General features: G+C 37.8%; 1 protein-coding gene across 2 annotated transcripts in view; it reads left to right on the top strand.

Moving 5' to 3' along the window:
- Positions 1–17307, top strand: part of LOC106095448 (myb-like protein J) — a 277231-nt gene extending 259924 nt beyond the window's left edge. For both annotated transcript variants that reach the window (XM_059362301.1, XM_059362300.1), the window contains exons 3-4: positions 9433–9490; positions 16080–17307. In XM_059362301.1, the coding sequence (XP_059218284.1) occupies positions 9433–9490; positions 16080–16231 (210 nt within the window). In that variant the 3' untranslated portion in view covers positions 16232–17307. The remainder of the gene's footprint in view (positions 1–9432; positions 9491–16079) is intronic.
- The last annotated feature ends 1461 nt before the right edge of the window (positions 17308–18768 follow it).

Here is an 18768-nt window from a genome sequence, read left to right as displayed (position 1 = left end):
GCTGGCAACCTACAGTCTTTCAGCATGTTTTCCGATAAGACAGTGACCTGTCATGACGGAGATGTCTGTTCTAGCCAATGACAGCAAAGCAGAAGGTGGGGATAATCACCGCTTAACAATTTTTCTGATGTTCTCGCCAGTTTTCGAACCTAGGCGTTCAGCCTCATAGACGAACATGCTAAACTGCTCTCAGCGTAATAATCGGACATGAGCTACGGCGACAAACCATAATATCACTCTAAAATAAAACCCCATAAAATAAAATATTACGTCAAACAAGTTTATATTCAACCTTGTACTTCGTCATTGTATTTTTAATCCACTGTACTCAAAACACACTCTGTACTCGAACACTTCACTTCGATAAACGTGACCGGTTTATTGCACCTGCATGTGGGACCCATTTGCGTGTCGCTTCGCATTTCTGTCTTTACTTTTTCTTTTGTGGTCATAGTTTTATGACTGTAGTTCATTGGAATCGATAAGAAGGGAGGTATGCATGCAGGCAACCATAGTGGTAATCGCGTAGTGTTCAATGCTTTACACTGTGACTTTTTCTTGTTGCCATAGTTGGGCTGGCCCATTCATATTTATGCCCAACATTTAAGATTTGGTGCCTTGTTTTGTTGTTGTTGCAATGTTGGGAGGTGTTACCTTGGGTTTAGGTTTATAGCCGCCATTGTTTGCTATCTGGCGAATGTATGTTCTTCCATGCAAAAATCCCACAACCCTCATAAATAAAAAGTGCTAAAGTTTATAGGTTTTCATTTTTTTTTTCTTCTCTTCAGCTCGATTTCCAGCGGTGTTTGAAGTTGAAGGCAAAATGAAATGAAGTGGGATTTTTAAGAGATTTAGAGAGTGTTTGTATGTTGGGCACTTAAGTGGAGGGTTTTGTTGCGTTTTTAGTGTTTTTTTATGTCTGTCTTTCTGTCTATTTGCCATATTTTGATTTTCTTTATATTAACCCCATGATTTTTTTTTTTGGATTCTGATTGTTGCTTTTATCATAAAACCATAAAATTCTGATAAGAATATGGCTTGAGTGGTGGCTATGAAATTGGAACAATTCAAACTATTTTTATGAGCATGTTCAAATGTTTAATGGTGACATATTTTTAAATGGCAATTTCTATATTTAAAGCTGTAAGGAAGGGCAAAAGACGGGCGGTGCCGACTGTAAAATACCCTACACCTACCCTGTAAGTACAATGTGGAACCCATATCCCATTCTGTGCAAAATTTCGGCAAGATTGGTCAATAATAGCTTTTGCAGTGGCTCTTGGAGTAAAAGTCGGGGGTTATACATAAATGACAGCTATATCTAAAACTGGGCAGATTTCTATAAAATTCGCCAGTAATATTAAGAGTCATAAGAAAATCCTTTCTGCCAATAGAATCGGTGACAAATGAGCACTTTATTGGAATATTTCTGAAAATCGGACGAACATATATATATGGGAGCTATATCTTAATCCTAACCGATTTCGAGCAAACTTCTGAAATATTGTGGTAGTTGTCGAGGAAAGCGTTGTGCAAAATTTTGGTAAGATTGGTTAATAAATGCGCTTGCTGTGACTCTAGAAGTGAACATCGGCCGATATCCAAACATGAGAGCTGTATCTAAATCTGAACCGATTTCCCCTAATTTCGAGAAAATCGGTTATCAAATGACCATTTTATTGCATTATTACTGCTAATCGGGCGAACATATTGGGTTGCCCAAGAAAGTAATTGCGGATTTTTCATATAGTCGGCGTTGACAAATTTTTGCACAGCTTGTGACTCTGTAATTGCATTCTTTCTTCTGTCAGTTATCAGCTGCTACTTTTAACTTAACAAAAAAAGTATATTTGATTAAAGTTCATTCTAAGTTTTATTAAAAATGCATTTACTTTCTTTTAAAAAAATCCGCAATTACTTTTTGGGCAACTCAATATATATGAGAAATATAACCAAATATGAACTGATTTTTTCCAAACTCATTGTAGTTGTACCTAGATCGAAAATCATGGCCATACCAAATATTAAGACAATCGGATGAAAACTGCGACCTGTACTCTGTACAGTCAGACAGTCGGACATAACTAAATCGAATCAAAAGTGATTCCAAGTCGATTGGTATACATACCAATCGGTTTATCTCTCTTCCTTCTAAGCTATAATACCCTGTATTCTCTAATTTTTTATGTGCTTAAGACCCAAAATCAGTTGGTCGCTATATATGGCGGCGATATCTAAATATAGTCCAATCTTGGCCATATTACGGGTTCCCTCTATCCACTGGATAGGGGGAATATTTTTTTTGAAATTTTGCACGAAAACTTCCTAATAGTGTAGGTCGGTTGGTATTGGTAATGGTATAGCTGCCATATAAACTGATCCTGAATCTTGAATTCTTGAACCTCAAGATGGCGCCATTCTTATCTGATTTGGCTGAAACCAAGTATGACACCAATCGGTTCATAACTTGGTATAGCTCCAATAGCATAGTAATTCTTATCCATTATCCTTTGAGCGCCTATTGGGCAAAGAACTTGACAATTGCGATCCATGGTAGAGGGTATATAAGATTCAGCCTGGCCGAACTTAGCACGCTTTTAATTGTTGATAGTTCCCTTTCCAAAATGGGTTCTTTGGGGGTCACCCTCTTTGGGGGCCACCCTTCCCCATACCCTTTGTATGCACGGTGGGTGTAAACTGGATGGGGTTCTGGAGTATGACTTTTCATTGAATTCCTTGGAGTCTTATATGATTCTGGACGGTTAAAGCGTCTTTCAGGCGTAGGTCCTCGTGATCCTGAAGGCATTGGAGACGATGTTAATACGGGAGCGGCGACTCGATATGACTGTCACGATATACATATCTAGACGGTGCTGAAGGCACTGGCGTAGCGAAATGTGAGTAGCAAAGAGCTTCTTCGAACCATGGGAAAGGCTGTCAGGCTGTGCCGGGTCTCGAACTACCAAAGGGCGGCGAACGAACGAAGCGGCCAACGAGCTGGTCAAGAATTGATTGCTCATAGTCTCCGATCTTGCTACGGCATCAGATAGCCCCTTACTGTATGAGCGAGCTTTTTGGTCGAGCCATCAAGGTGCGGCGGCGAACGGAGTGGCGAATGATCTGGCGAGGAATTGAACGCTGATTGTCGCATATCTTACTTCGAAATCAGTTAACAGCTTCTTGGTAGGTTGAACGCCTTTTATGATGGTGGCGGGAATAGGGCGTTTGCTGGTGCTATCAATTATAGGCTATTGAAGGCCCAGCGAACGAGTTTTTCGTGAAACAAGACGTCAATTATCCTGGAACTGAGAAAGCATGACTTAGGACTGCTAATAGCAGTCCAAGACGCAAGAACAGCCTGACTTCTGCAGGATGTGAGATGTCTATGAAGACGAGGATGTTGAAGACATTCTCTTACTGCCCAGCAAGATACAGGATAATGGATGAACACCTCTATTCGTGTCTAGATTCCCTCCAGTCACTTAATTCTCTCGTCATTCTAGAGTTCTGTAGAGGCCTTCATTGGCTAACTGCATCATACTCTCCCAGGGGAAATCCAGGGAAAATCCCTCTTGCCAATAGAATCGGTGACAAATGAGCACTTTATAGGAATATTTCTCAAAATCGGACGAACATATATATATGGGAGCTATATCTTAGTCCTAACCGATTTCGAGCAAACTTCTGAAATATTGTGGTTGTTGTCGAGGAAAGCGTTCTGCAAAATTTTGGTAAGATTGGATTCGCGAAACAAGACGTCAATTATCCTGGAGCTGAGAAAGCAAGACTTAGGACTGCTGATAGCAGTCCTAGACGCAAGAACAGGCTGACTTCTGCAGAATTCACGATGTCTATGAAGACGAGGATGTTGAAGACATTCTCTCACTGCCCAGCAAGATACAGGACAATGGGTGAACACCTCTATTCGTGTCTTGATTCCCTCCATTCACTTAATTCTCTCGTCATTCTAGAGTTCTGTAGATGCCTGAATTGTCTGACTGCATCATACTCTCCCCATAGAGAGTTTCTTCTTCTGTCCGTCCATCCATAACGCGTAAAGCTAGCCGATCGAAATTTTGCGCAGATACTTCTTTTGATGTAGGTCGTTGGGGATTGCAGCCCGACATTGTCATGGTGTCCGATTTGGGGGTGTTTTCGGGGGTGAAATGGTCCCCTAGACACTTGGCCCTGAAAAAAATATCAGCATCATGCTCAAATACCATTTATTTAAATTCCATATTGCCATTGGTTTAAGGGGAGTTTATGAGATGAAATGAGGAGTCCTCAAACACTTGGCCCAAAAATTTTTACTTTTTGGGGGTGTTTTGGAAAAAGGGCGGTGCCCCAAATACATGGCCATACATATGGATATCAGATTCGTTTTGTACTCTCAAATACCTTTATTTGAGTCCCATGTTGACGTGGTCGGTAAATATGCTTGATTTAGGAGTTTTTTGGGGAGTGGGGTGATCTCCCAAACACTTAACCCTGAAAATATTTCAGCATCGTTTCCTACTCTCACATATCATTTAATTGAACCCCAATATTAGCATTGGTCGCAAAATTGGATATCAAATTTGTTTTCTAATCTCAAAGACCTTTCATTTAACCCCTTATTGCAAAAGTCAACAAATATGTCCAGTTTGGGCTATGTGCCCTAAAAACTGTCAATATCGAGATCCACTCCCAAATTGTCATGGTGAGCAAATCCGTCCCATTTGTGGGGTGGTTATGGGGGTGGGACGTCCCCTAGGCAATTGGTCCCGTATTTTGATATCAGATTCGTGGTCTACTTCCAAATACCATTCATTTGAGCCCCATATTTCCATAGTCGCAAACATGACCTGTTTGGGGAGTGTTTTGGAGGATGGGGCGGCCGTTCCGTGACTTGGGCCTGAAAATATATATCAGATTCGTGTTGTACTCTAAAATACCACTTATTATAGCCCCATATTGGAATGGTTAGCAAATACGTCCTATATGGGTGGTGTTATGTGGGGTGGGGTGGCCTTATAGACACTTTTTCCCGAATATTGATATCAGATTCCTGCTTTACTCCCAAAAACCTTTAATTTGAGCCCCATGTTGTTGTAGTCGTAAATTTGTCCTCTTTGGGGGTGTTTTTGGGAGGGGCGGCGCACAAACACTTGGCCCCACATTTGAATATCAGATTTGTATCCTACACTCAAATACCTTTTATCTAAGCCCCATATTGCCATGGTCAGTAAATAAGTCCTGTTTGGGCGGTGTTTTGGGGAAGGGGTGGACCCCCAGAAACGTGGTCCCACATTTGGATATCAGATTCGTATTCTACTCGCAAATACCTTTCATTTGAGTCCCATATTGCCATGGTCGGTAAATATGTCCGATTTAGGGGTGTTTAGGGGGTTGGGTGGTGTTGTGGTGGTGGGGTGGCCCCATAGACACTTTTCCCAAACAGATTCGTGCTTTACTCCCAAAGACCTTTCATTTGAACCCCATGTGGCTATGGTCGTAGATATGTTTCCTTTGGGGGAGGTTTTTGGGGAGAGGCGGCCCCCCAAACACTTAATCTCATAAGGGGTGGACCCCCAGAAACATGGTCTCACATTTGGATATCAAATTCGTATTCTACAAAAACCTTTCATTTGTGTCCCCTATTGCCATGGTCGGTAAATATGGGGTGATCCCCCTAACACTAGGTCCGACAACACAAAATTTTGATAAAAACGCACCACCCATCAACGAGATCTGGCGTTTCTGAAAGATTAGGGGGAAGGTCCATCCCCCTTCAGATATCAAAAAATTTAGTGCCCTATTTTCACCACTGGCTCATTATGCACCATCAGTGAAAATTTCATGGAAATTCGATCGGCACTTTTTATATCCACTACCAAAGGATGGGGGTGGATGGGGCTTCATTTTGTCATTCCGTTTGAAACACATCGAAATATTCATTTCCGACCCTATAGAGTATATATAATCTTGATCAGCGTAAAAATCTAAGACGATCTAGACATGTCCGTTCGTCTGTCCGTCTGTATGTTGAAATCAAGCTACAGTCTTTAAAAAAAGAGATATTGAGCTGAAACTTTGCACAGATTCTTTTTTTTGTCCATAAGCAGGTTAAGTTCGGAGATGGGCTATATCGGACTATATCTTCATATAGCCCCCATGTAGACTGATCGGCCGATTTAGGGTCTTAGGCCAATAAATGCCACATTTTCTATCGGATTTTCCTGCAATTTGGAAAAGTGAGTTGTGTTAGACCTGTCGACATCCTTCTTCAATTTGGCCCAGATCGGTCTAGATTCGGATACAGCTGCCATATAGACCGATATCCCGATTTAAGGTTTTAGGCCAATACAAGTTGGCTTTTTCATCCGATTTTGTCAAAATTTAGGACAGTTAGTTGTGTTAGGCCCTTCAACATTCTTCATTAATTTGGCCCAGATCGGTCCAGATCGATCCAGATTTGGTTATAGCTCCCATATAGACCGATCCTCCGGTCCTCCGATTTAGGATCTTAGCCCCATAAAAGCCACATTTACCATCCGATTTTGCTGAAATTTGGGTCAGTGAGTTTTGTTACGATCTTCAACATCCTTCGTCAATTTGGCTCAGATCGGTCCTGATTTGGTTATAGCTGCCATATAGACCGATCCACCCATTTAGGGTCTTTGCCCCTTAAAAGCCACATTTATTATCCGATTTTGCTTAGATTTGGAACAGTGAGTTGTGTAAGGACCTTCGATATCCTTCGGTAATTTAGCTCAGATGGGTTCAGATTTGAATATAGCTGCAATATAGAGCGATCCTCCGATTTAGGGTCTTAGGCCCTTAAAAGCCACATTTATTATCCGATTTTGCTTAAATTTGGAACAGTGAGTTATGTTAAGCCCCTCGAAATACTTCTGGGATATGGCATAGATCGGTCCAGACTTTGATATAGCTGCCATATAGACCGATCTCTCGATTTAAGGTTTTGGGCCCATAAAAGACACATTTACTATTCGATTTTGCTGAAATTTGGGAGAGTGAGTTGTGTTCGGCCCATCGACATTTTTCGTGAATTTGGCCCAGATCGCTCAGTTTTAGGTTTTGTGGCCATGAAAGGCGCATTTATTATCCGATGTCACTGATATTTGAGGCAGTGAGTTGTGTTAGACCCTTCGACATCGTTCTTTAATGTGACCCAGATCGGTTCAGATTTGGATATAGCTGTCATATAGACCGATCCTACGATTTAGGGTCTTAGGCCCATAAAAGCCACATTTATTATCCGACTTACCTAAAATTTGGAAGAGTGAGTTGAGTTAGTCCCTTCGATATCATCTTTTAATTTGGCCCTGATCGGTCCAGATTTGGATATAGCTGCCATATAGACCGATCCTCCGATTTAGGGTCTTAGGCCCATAAAAGCCACATTTATTACCCGATTTAGCTAAAATTTGGAAGAGTGAGTTGAGTTAGTCCCTTCGATATAATTTCTTAATTTAGCTTTGATCGGTCTAGATTTGTATATAGCTGCCATATAGACCGATCCTCCGATTTAGAGTCTTAGGCCCTTAAAAGTCACATTTATTATCCGATTTTGCTTAAATTTGGAACAGTGAGTTAAGTTAAGCCCCTCGACATACTTTTGCGATATGGCATAGATCGGTCCAGATTTGGATATAGCTGCCATATAGACCCATCTCTCGATTTAAGGTTTTGGGCCCATAAAAGACACAATTACTATTCGATTTTGCTGAAATTTGGGAGAGGGAGTTGTGTTAGGCCCATCGACATCTTTCATGAATTTGGCCCAGATCGGTCCAGATTTTGATATAGCTGCCATATAGACCGATTTTCCGTTTTAAGATTTTGGGCCCATCAAAGCCACATTTATTATCTGATTTTGCTGAAATTTGGGACAGTGAGTTGTGTTAGGCCCTTCGACATACTTTTTTAGTTTGGCCTTGATCGGTCCAGATTTGAATATAGCTGCCATATTGACCGATCCTCCGATGTAGGGTCTAAGGCCCATAAAAGCCACATGTATTATCCGATTTTGCTGAAATGTGGGACAGTGAGTTAAGTTCAGCCCCTCGACATATATCTGCAATTTGGTCTAGATCGATCAAGATTTGCATATGGCTGCCATACAGATCAGTCCCTCAAATTAAGGTTTTAGGGCCAAAAAAGGCGCATTTTTTGTCTGATTTCGCCGAAATTTGGGACAGAGAGTTGGGTTAGGCTCTTGGACATTTTTCTGAAACTTGGCCCAAATCGTTCCAGATTTGGATACAGCTGCCATATAGACCGATATATCGATTTAAAGTCTTGGCCCCATTAAAGACGCCTTTTTAATCCGATTTCACTGAAATTTGACACAGTGACTTATGTTATGGTCCAGATCGGTTTATTTTTAGATTTAGCTACCAAAGAGACCAATATTTGGTTTTATATTGTACAATTGAACAATGACTCGTACTTATTGGTATTTGGTCCAAATCAGAACTTATTTCGATATAGCTGCTATGGGGCATAAGATATGCATACTTCACCGGATTTTGGGGAAAGGTGGCTTACATATTGGGTTGCCCAAAAAGTAATTGCGGATTTTTCATATAGTTGGCGTTGACAAATTTTTTCACAGCTTGTGATTTTGCAATTGCATTCTTTCTTCTGTCAGTTATCAGCTGTTACTTCTAGCTTGCTTTAGAAAAAATGTGTAAAAAAGTATATTTGATTAAAGTTCATTCTAAGTTTTATTCAAAATGCATTTACTTTCTTTTAAAAAATCCGTAATTACTTTTTGGGCAACCCAATATATACCCGAGGTGGTGGGTATCCAAAGTTCGGCCCGGTCGAACTTAACACCTTTTACGTGTTCCATCTAACCGCTTCTTAGTAGGAGTATATGAAAATCCATTTGGTTTCTTTTCTCACACCTTTTCAACTCTGGCCCATCTCTGGCCCACACACACTTACTTAGATTTTCGTTTACATACATACACAATCGTATGTTAAACAAACTTGGTACTGTGGTTTTGTTCACTCATACATACTCTGTATGGTTGGTTGGCAACTATTGATTGTGGCCGATAAAATAAATAAACACTGAAATGAAATTCCAATGGTGAGTTTTGTTTCAAGCTGTCATTTGTGGCTTTTCAATAAACCAAATGAAAAGGGGCCAAACGCCTATTTGTCCTGCTCTGTCCATAAATGTTCAACTATATCTCTTTTTTTGTTGTTATTTGTATAAAGTGTATATTTATTGGACTGCATCCAAAATTTAACTGATATATACACAACATACACACACATACATACATACATACATATAATAATGAAGTATTGTTCAGTAAAAACAACAACAACAACAACAACAAGCATATAAACTATACCTTATTAAGTTCATCACTAATATTGAATGTTGGTTTTTATTTCATTGTCTATTTGCAGAAGTATGTTAGCGAATTATCAACTGTGCGGGATTGTGCCACTGAATGTGCTGAAAAAGGTAAATAAATATTTAATGTTTTTGTTTTTGTTGGTTTGGCTTGTTTTTGTTTACCACAATGTATGGTATTTGTATACATTTCCTGATAAACCTTTAAACAAATAATGCAATAAAATAATAAAAACCCAAAAAAAAGGGGAGAACAGTGGTTGTGGTGTTAATTTACATTTCTGTGGTGAACTATATTTTTTTTTTGTAAAGGAATTAAATATTTAATATTACATATTAAAGCATGTCGGAAAAATTACAACAACTTTTTATACCCTACACTACAATACTACTGTGGTACAGGGTGTGGTATAATTTAAAGTGAATTTGTTTGTAACACCCAGAAGTAAGGAAGATAGGCCCATTGATAAGTACGCCGAAAGACTCAGAATCACATTCTGATTCGATTTAGCTTTGTTCGTCTGTCTGTTGCCCGATTTCGCTGATACTGTGACTTCAATAAGAGTTCTCGGGACCTGAATAAAATATTGTCCAGAACAGCCCCCATATGCATATTACTATGGAAATGGTAGTGGACTCGTTATAAAAGAAGATGGTTAATTTATCCTTGATGGTGTGCGTGTAATGGCCGAATTCAACACGCTTTTACTTGTTATTGTCTGATTTAACTAAAATTTAGCACAGAGAGCCGCACATATGGCCATTCAACATTCATACTTAGTATGGTCTAGATCAGACTTCAATTGGATATATGTAGCTGTCATATATAGCGATTTCCCCATTTAAGGTCCTACATCCATAAACAAGTAAAAAGACATTAAGTTCGGCCGGGCCGAACTTTGGATACCCACCACCTTAGGTATATATGTAAACAACCTTTCATTCCGAATCTGGACCGATCTCGACCAAATTGACGAAGGATATCGAAGGGCTTATCTCAACTCACTGTCCACAAATTTTATCAAAATCTGATACTAAATGTGGTTTTTTTGGTCCTAAGACCCTAAATCGGAGGATCGGTCTATATGGCAGCTATAACCAAATCTGGACCGATCTCGACCAAATTGACGAAGGATGTCGAAAGGACTAACACAACTCACTGTCCCAAATTTCAGCCAAATCGGATAATAAATGTGGTTTTTATGGACCTAAGACCCTATATCGGCGGATCGGTCTATAGGCAGCTATATCCAAATCTGGACTGATCCGAGCCAAATCGCGGAAAAATGTCGAAGAGCCTAACATTACTCAATGTCCCAAATTTCAGCAAAATCGGATAATAAATGTGGCTTTAATGGGCCTAAGACCCTAAATCGGCGGATCGGTCTATATAGCAGCTGTAACCTAATCTGGATTGATCTAGGCCAAATTGACGAAGGATGTCGAAGGGTCTAACTTATCTCACTGTCACAAATTTCAGCAAAATCGGATAATAAAAGTGGCCTTTATGGGCCTAAGACCCTTAATCGGAGGATCGGTCTATGTGGCAACTGTAACCAAATCTGGATCGATCTAGGCCAAATTGACGAAGTATGTCGAAGGCTCTAACTTATCTCACGGTCCCCAATTTCAGCAAAATCGGATAATAAATGTGGCTTTAATGGGCCTAAGACCCTAAATCGGAGGATCGCTGTATATGGCAGCTATATCCAAATCTGAACTGATCTGGGCCAAATTAATGAGGGATGTCGTGGAGCCTAACACAACTAACTTTCTCAAGTTTCAGCATAATCGGATAATAAATGTGGCTTTTATGGGCCTAAGACCCTTAATCGGAGGATCGGTCTATATGGCAGCTATATCCAAATCTGGACTGATCTGGGCCAAACTAACGAAGAATGTCGAAGGGCCCAACACAACTCACTGTCCCAAATTTCATCAAAATCTGATACTAAGTGTGGCTTTTTTGGGCCTAAGACCCTAAATCGGCGGATCGGTCTATATGGGGGCTATATCAAGATATAGTCCGATATAGCCCATCTTCGAATTTAACCTGCTTATGGACAAAAAAAAGAATCTGTGCAAAGTTTCTGCTCAATATCCCTATTTTTGAAGACTGTAGCGTGATTTCAACAGACAGACGAACGGACACGTCTAGATCGTCTTAGATTTTTACGCTGATCAAAATATATATACTTATAGGGTCGGAAATGGATATTTCGATGTGTTGCAAACGGAATGACAAAATGAATATACCCCCATCATTCGGGTTTTATTGGATTACTCGATATCCAAGTCGACTCAGAATCACTTCCTGATTCGATTTAGCTATGTCCGTCCGTCTGCCTGTCTGTCTGTCTGTCTGTCCGTCTCTCCGTATTAATTTGTGTACAAAGTACAGGTAGCAGATTTCATCCGATCGTCTTAAAATTTGGTACAGGCATGTTTTTCGGCCTGGAGACAAAGCCTATTGAAACTGGAAAAAATCGGTTCAGATCTGGATATAGCTCCCATATATATGTTCGTCCGATTTTCAGTAATGCTGCAATGAAATTGTCATTTGTTAACCGATTCTATCGAAATTCGACAGGAGGGATTTCTTTAAGACTCTCGATATTACTGATGTATTTCATAAAAATCGGTTCAGATTTGGATATAGCTCCCATATATATGTTCGTCCGATTTGCAGTAATACTGCATTAAAATGGTCATTTGTTAACCGATTCTCTCGAAAGTTGGCAAAAAGGCTTTTCTTATGACTCTCGACAGTACTGGTGAGTTTTATGGAAATCGATTCAGATTTAGATATAGCTCTCATATATATATCGACCGATTTTCACTCCTAGAGCCATTACAAGCGCATTTATTGGCCAATCTTGTCAAAATATTGTGCAACGCTTTCCTCGATGACTACCACAATATACATAGAGTTTGATCAAAATCGGTTCAAATTTAGATATAGCTCCCATATATATGTTCGTCCGATTTGCAGTAATAATGCAATAAAATGGTAATTTTTTAACAGATTCTTTCGAAATTCGACAGGATGGATTTCCTTAGGACTATCGATGTTACTTATGAATTTCATAAAAATTGGATCAGATTTAGATATAGCTGCCATATATGAATATTGGCCGATTTTCACTCCAAGAGCCACTGCAAGCGCATTTATTGACCAATCTTCCCAAAATTTTGCACAACGCTTTCCTCGATGACTACCACAATATACATAGAGTTTGATCAAAATCGGTTCAGATTTAGATATAGCTCCCATATATATGTTCGTCCGATTTGCAGTAATAATGCAATAAAATGGTCATTTGTTAACCGATTCTTTCGAAATTCGACAGGAAGGATTTCCTTAAGACTATTGATATTACTGATGAATTTCATGGAAATCGGTTCAGATTTAGATATAGCTTTCATGTATAGCTATCGCCCGATTTTAACTTCTAGCGTCATAGCAAGCGCATTTATCGACTAATCTTACCAAAATTTTGCATAACGCTTTCCTCTTCAACTGCCACAATATCTGAGAAGTTTTCTCGAAATCGGTTCAGATTTAGATATAGCTCTCATATATATGTTCGTCCGATTTTGAGAAATATTGCTATAAAGTTCTCAATTGTTAACCGAATCTTTAGTAATTTGACAGGAGGGATTTTCTTATATTTCTCGACGTTACTGGTTAATTTCATAGAAATCGGTCCAGATTTAGATATAGCCCTCATATATAAATATATCCCGATTTTCCCTTCAGAGCCATTGCAAGCGCATTTATTGACCAATTTTCCCAAACCTTGTAAAGGTGATTTTTTTGAGGTTAGGATTTTCATGCATTAGTTTTTGACAGATCACGTGGGATTTCAGACATGGTGTCAAAGAGAAAGATGCTCAGTATGCTTTGACATTTCATCATGAATAGACTTACTAACTAGCAACGCTTGCAAATCATTGAATTTTATTACCAAAATCAGTGTTCGGTTCGAAATGTGTTCATTTACCGTTCAGCGATGCGGCTCATTTCTGGTTGAATGGCTACGTAAATAAGCAAAATTGCCGCATTTGGAGTGAAGAGCAACCAGAAGCCGTTCAAGAACTGCCCATGCATCCCGAAAAATGCACTGTTTGGTGTGGTTTGTACGCTGGTGGAATCATTGGACCGTATTTTTTCAAAGATGCTGTTGGACGCAACGTTACGGTGAATGAACACATTTCGAACCGAACACTGATTTTGGTAATAAAATTCAATGATTTGCAAGCGTTGCTCGTTAGTGAGTCTATTCATGATGAAATGTCAAAGCATACTGAGCATCTTTCTCTTTGACACCATGCCTGAAATCCCACGTGATCTGTCAAATACTAATGCATGAAAATCCTAACCTCAAAAAAATCACCCTTTATATCGACCGATTTTCACTCCTAGAGCCATTGCAAGCTTATTTATTGACCAATCTTGTCAAAATATTGTGCAACGCTTTCCTCGACGACTACCACAATATCGGAGAAGTTCAGTCAAAATCGGTTCAGATTTAGATATAGCTCCCATATATATGTTCGTCCGATTTGCAGTAATAATGCAATAAAATGGTAATTTTTTAACAGATTCTTTCGAAATTCGACAGGAAGGATTTCCTTAAGACTATCGATGTTACTGATGAATTTCATAAAAATCGGATCAGATTTAGATATAGCTCTCATGTATAGCTATCGCCCGATTTTAACTTCTAGCGTCATAGCAAGCTTATTAATCGACTAATCTTGCCAAAATTTTACAAAATTTTGACTACCACAATATCGGAGAAGTTTGGTCAAAATCGGTTCAGATTTAGATATAGCTCCCATATATATGTTCGTCCCATTTGCAGTAATAATGCAATAAAATGGTCATTTTTTAACAGATTCTTTCGAAATTCGACAGGAAGGATTTCCTTAAGACTATCAATGTTACTGTTGAATTTCATAAAAATCGGATCAGATTTAGATATAGCTGCCATATATGAATATTGACCGATTTTCACTCCAAGAGCCACTGCAAGCGCATTTATTGACCAATCTTCCCAAAATTTTGCACAACGCTTTCCTCGACGACTACCACAATATCGGAGAAGTTTGGTCAAAATCGGTTCAGATTTAGATATAGCTTACATATATATGTTCGTTCGATTTGCAGTAATAATGCAATAAAATGGTCGTTTGTTAACTGATTCTCTTGAAATTTGGCAATAATGATTTTCTCTTGACTGTCGATACTACTGATGAATCTCATGGAAATCGGTTCAGATTTAGATATAGCTCCCATATATATGTTCGTCCGATTTGCAGTAATAATGCAATAAAATGGTAATTTTTTAACAGATTCTTTCGAAATTCGACAGGAAGGATTTCCTTAAGACTATCAATGTTACTGTTGAATTTCATAAAAATCGGATCAGATTTAGATATAGCTGCCATATATGAATATTGACCGATTTTCACTCCAAGAGCCACTGCAAGCGCATTTATTGACCAATCTTCCCAAAATTTTGCACAACGCTTTCCTCGACGACTACCACAATATCGGAGAAGTTTGGTCAAAATCGGTTCAGATTTAGATATAGCTTACATATATATGTTCGTTCGATTTGCAGTAATAATACAATAAAATGGTCATTTGTTAACCGATTCTTTCGAAATTCGACAGGAAGGATTTCCTTAAGACTATCGATATTACTGATAAATTTCATGGAAATCGGTTCAGATTTAGATATAGCTTTCACGTATAGCTATCGCCCGATTTTAACTTCTAGCGTCATAGCAAGCGCATTTATCGACTAATCTTACCAAAATTTTGCATTACGCTTTCCTCTTCAACTGCCACAATATCTGAGAAGTTTGCTCGAAATCGGTTCAGATTTAGATATATCTCCCATATATATGTTCGTCCGATTTTGAGAAATATTGCTATAAAGTTCTCATTTGTTAATCGAATGTTTAGTAATTTGACAGGAGGGATTTTCTTATATTTCTCGACGTTACGGGCTAATTTCATAGATATCGGTTCAGATTTAGATATAGCTGTCATATATATGTTCGTTCGATTTGCAGTAATAATGCAATAAAATGTTCACTTGTTAACCCATTCCCTCGAAATTTGGCGGGGGGACATTATTGGTGAATTTCACTGAAATCGGTTCAGGTTTAGTTATGGCTCTCATATATATATATATATATATATATATATATATATATATATATATATATATATATATATATAATCCGATTTTCCCTCCTAGAGCCATTGCAAGCGCATTTATTGACCAATCTTCCCAAAATTTTGTACAACACCTTCCTCGACGACTACCACAATATCTAAGAAGTTTGCTTGTAACCGGTTCATATTTAGATAGATCTCCCATATATGTTCGTCAGATTTTGGGTAATTTGCGTTAATGTTGTCATTTGTCAACCGTAGTTATTATAGTTTCAACATATTTGTTCGAAATTTGATACGGATTCTTTAATAACCCATCTTAAAACATTCGCCGAGGTCCATCAAAATTGGTTCAGAATTGGATATAGCTCCCACATTGTACTTATAGGGTATATGTAGGGTATTTCACAATCGGCACCGCTCGACTTTTGCCCTTCCTTACTGTTTATTTTTTTACCAAAATATTGAAAATACTTTCTGTTTGTTGATTTTCTTCATTATTTACAGAAATCTGGGAGACTCAAACCTATTGCTGCACCGAAGATGGCTGCAATGGCTCTTCCACCATTGAGATCTCATCGATGGTGTTAATGGTGCCTTTGGTGGTCTACATGTGTCAAGCCATATGGAATGTGATTAAGGAGCAACGTCGTCGTTAAGTGCTACAAATAAATAGAGACACTTTTTTTCTAAAACCTTGAGTTATTGCCATTATCTTAGCTTCAATGTTGGTTTGTTTTATGTTTTCTAATTTCATAAAAGCATTATCTGTTATACTTTAGCAAAAAAAGAAAAAAATCCTACAAGACATAAACTCTATACTTTAAAAGGGACCTAAGGCGAAAAGAAAACAAAGAAAGAAAAAAGTCACAAGCAAAAGAAAGAAAAAAAAACAAAACAGTAATACAGTAGAAACAAAATTGCCTATAATTTATTAAGTCTTAAGAACAAAAAGTGTTTGTTAAATCTCTTGTGTATCCTTATAAATGTTTCTCCTTTGACTACTGCTACTCTTACTCCTTGTCATTCTTTTGGCTTCTTTTATGGCTTTGGGCTAGGCCAAGAGCCTTCTTAGGTTTTTTTGATTTGTGTCTAGGCGTATAACTATTAAATACTTATGTTGCTATGTCCTTTTGAGCCTTTTTTTTCCCCTTTTCCTCTTTCCCCCTTTCCCCTTTGTGTTGTTTAGCATACAGAAAAAAAGTTATACAAAACCAAAAAATATATATGAAACAATTTTCGAACAGTCTTCCCAGCAATAAATTAACACAAAATGTCAAAGATCCTAGCATTCCTACCACTTTTGCCAATTTTGATTAACTAGCAAGGTGGGGATATTTCAAAAATAAAACACCGATACATGTAAATGCTTTAAGGATACAGAAAAACAAGTTAATTACATTACATACTTTAACAGAAAACAACAACAAACAGAAGAAAAATTCAATACTACAAGGAGTTGAACAACTACAATAGTGGATGATTTGCCATAGTCACCATTATGGGAAACTTTAAATGAGCAGAATGAGAACCCAAGAAACCCGAAATCTTAAAAAAACCATACGAAAAAGCAAAATCATTGACAACACAACAATTCTAAAATTTTATTAACAATTTACAAAAAAAAAACCCTAAAACAAAAATAATAAAAAAAAAATCTTCTAAAATCAATAAAAATTATTTAAAAAAAACAAATATAACAAAGCAATTATGTAAAACAAAAATGGAATCCTTTTTGAAAATGAAAAAAAAAAAAACCAAAATAATTATATTTAATATATATTTCCAAATATTTTTCAGTCATTATGAACAGCAACAAGAAAACCAAAAAAAAAATGTTTACTTTAAAATTATACACACATTTAATTAACTATATATATGATATACATAAAACAATATATAAGTACTATTATATATAGAGAGAACCCTACATATTAATAGAAAAACATGAGATCACCACAAAACATACGATTTGCAATTAAGAAACGCTTTAAACAAATTATCTCAAATTCTCATGGATTTTTTTTTAAATTTTTTTTTTTTTTTCAAATGGGTTTCGAAAAATCGCAAAAAGAGTCCAATGAAGAAAATTTGAAGGAGTCAAAAAAAATTTTTTTTTTCTTATCCCATTCAATAATTTTGAGGGCCAATGTGGCCGATTTTTTTTTTATTTTTTTCTTTTTTTTTTTTTTTTTAATGGGTTTCGAAAAATCGCAAAAAAGTCCAATGAAGAAAGATTGAAGGGGTTATCTCAAATTCTCATGGATTTTTTTTTATTTTTTTTTTAAATGGGTTTCGAAAAATCGCAAAAAAAAGTCCAATGAAGAAAGATTGAAGGGGATAAAACAAAAAATTTTCAATTTTGGCATACCATTATCGCATTCAATAATTTTGATGGCTAAGAAGGCCGAATCTTAGATAAATGCTTGGCCGAAGTTACAAAATAGCTACAAATACTTCTCTCGGTTGTTGCTGTTGTAGCCACAATGTCTTGTGGTTAAAATCCTGTAAGTGATTAAGCTCAATCCGGTCCAAAGAACTGATCTTCTCTGGAACAAATTGGCCACTGGTTATTTAAAGGCCCCAATAACTCGCCTTGTCATATCGAATATCATAGGCACTCAGTATTAGTGCAGAAGCCGGTGCCGTCTGGCCTCTCACTGAGACTATACATTTAATTGCGATTAAAACAACGGAAAGCCTAGTCCAATTCATTGTTCTAACTTTTAAAGACGGACAGACAGACATGCGGATATGGTTAAATCGTCTAAGAATTTTACGACGATCCGAAATTTATATGCTTTGCAGGGTCGGAAATGGATATTTCGAGGTTTTGCGAGTGAAATGACTAAATGAATATATCCCTGTCCTATAGTGGTGGTTATAATAAAAAGCTAATACTATCTCGATATCGCAGATTGTCCCCTACTGCCGTTGTAGCTACTGCCTATGGAGCATTCCACTATCCACAATCTGTGGATGCTCCCAGTAGCTCCCAGCTAAATTTCTCTTGATATCAATGAACACCACACGAATAGGAGCTCAATGTTACAGCCTGCGTGGTTATGCAAATTTTGACCATGAACGTTCCGCTAAGCAGCAGGGGCAAACTTCTCACATAGCAATGAGTGCAGTCCGATTAAAGTTTTAAGCTCAATGATAAGGGGCCTCTTTTTTATAGGCAAGTCCTAACGGC

Source organism: Stomoxys calcitrans, chromosome 2 (genome assembly GCF_963082655.1).
Source record: "Stomoxys calcitrans chromosome 2, idStoCalc2.1, whole genome shotgun sequence".
In the NCBI taxonomy this organism is placed as follows: domain Eukaryota; kingdom Metazoa; phylum Arthropoda; class Insecta; order Diptera; family Muscidae; genus Stomoxys; species Stomoxys calcitrans.
The sequence above is the reverse complement of the archived record's forward strand: the minus strand, read 5'-3'. Positions and strand labels throughout refer to the sequence as shown.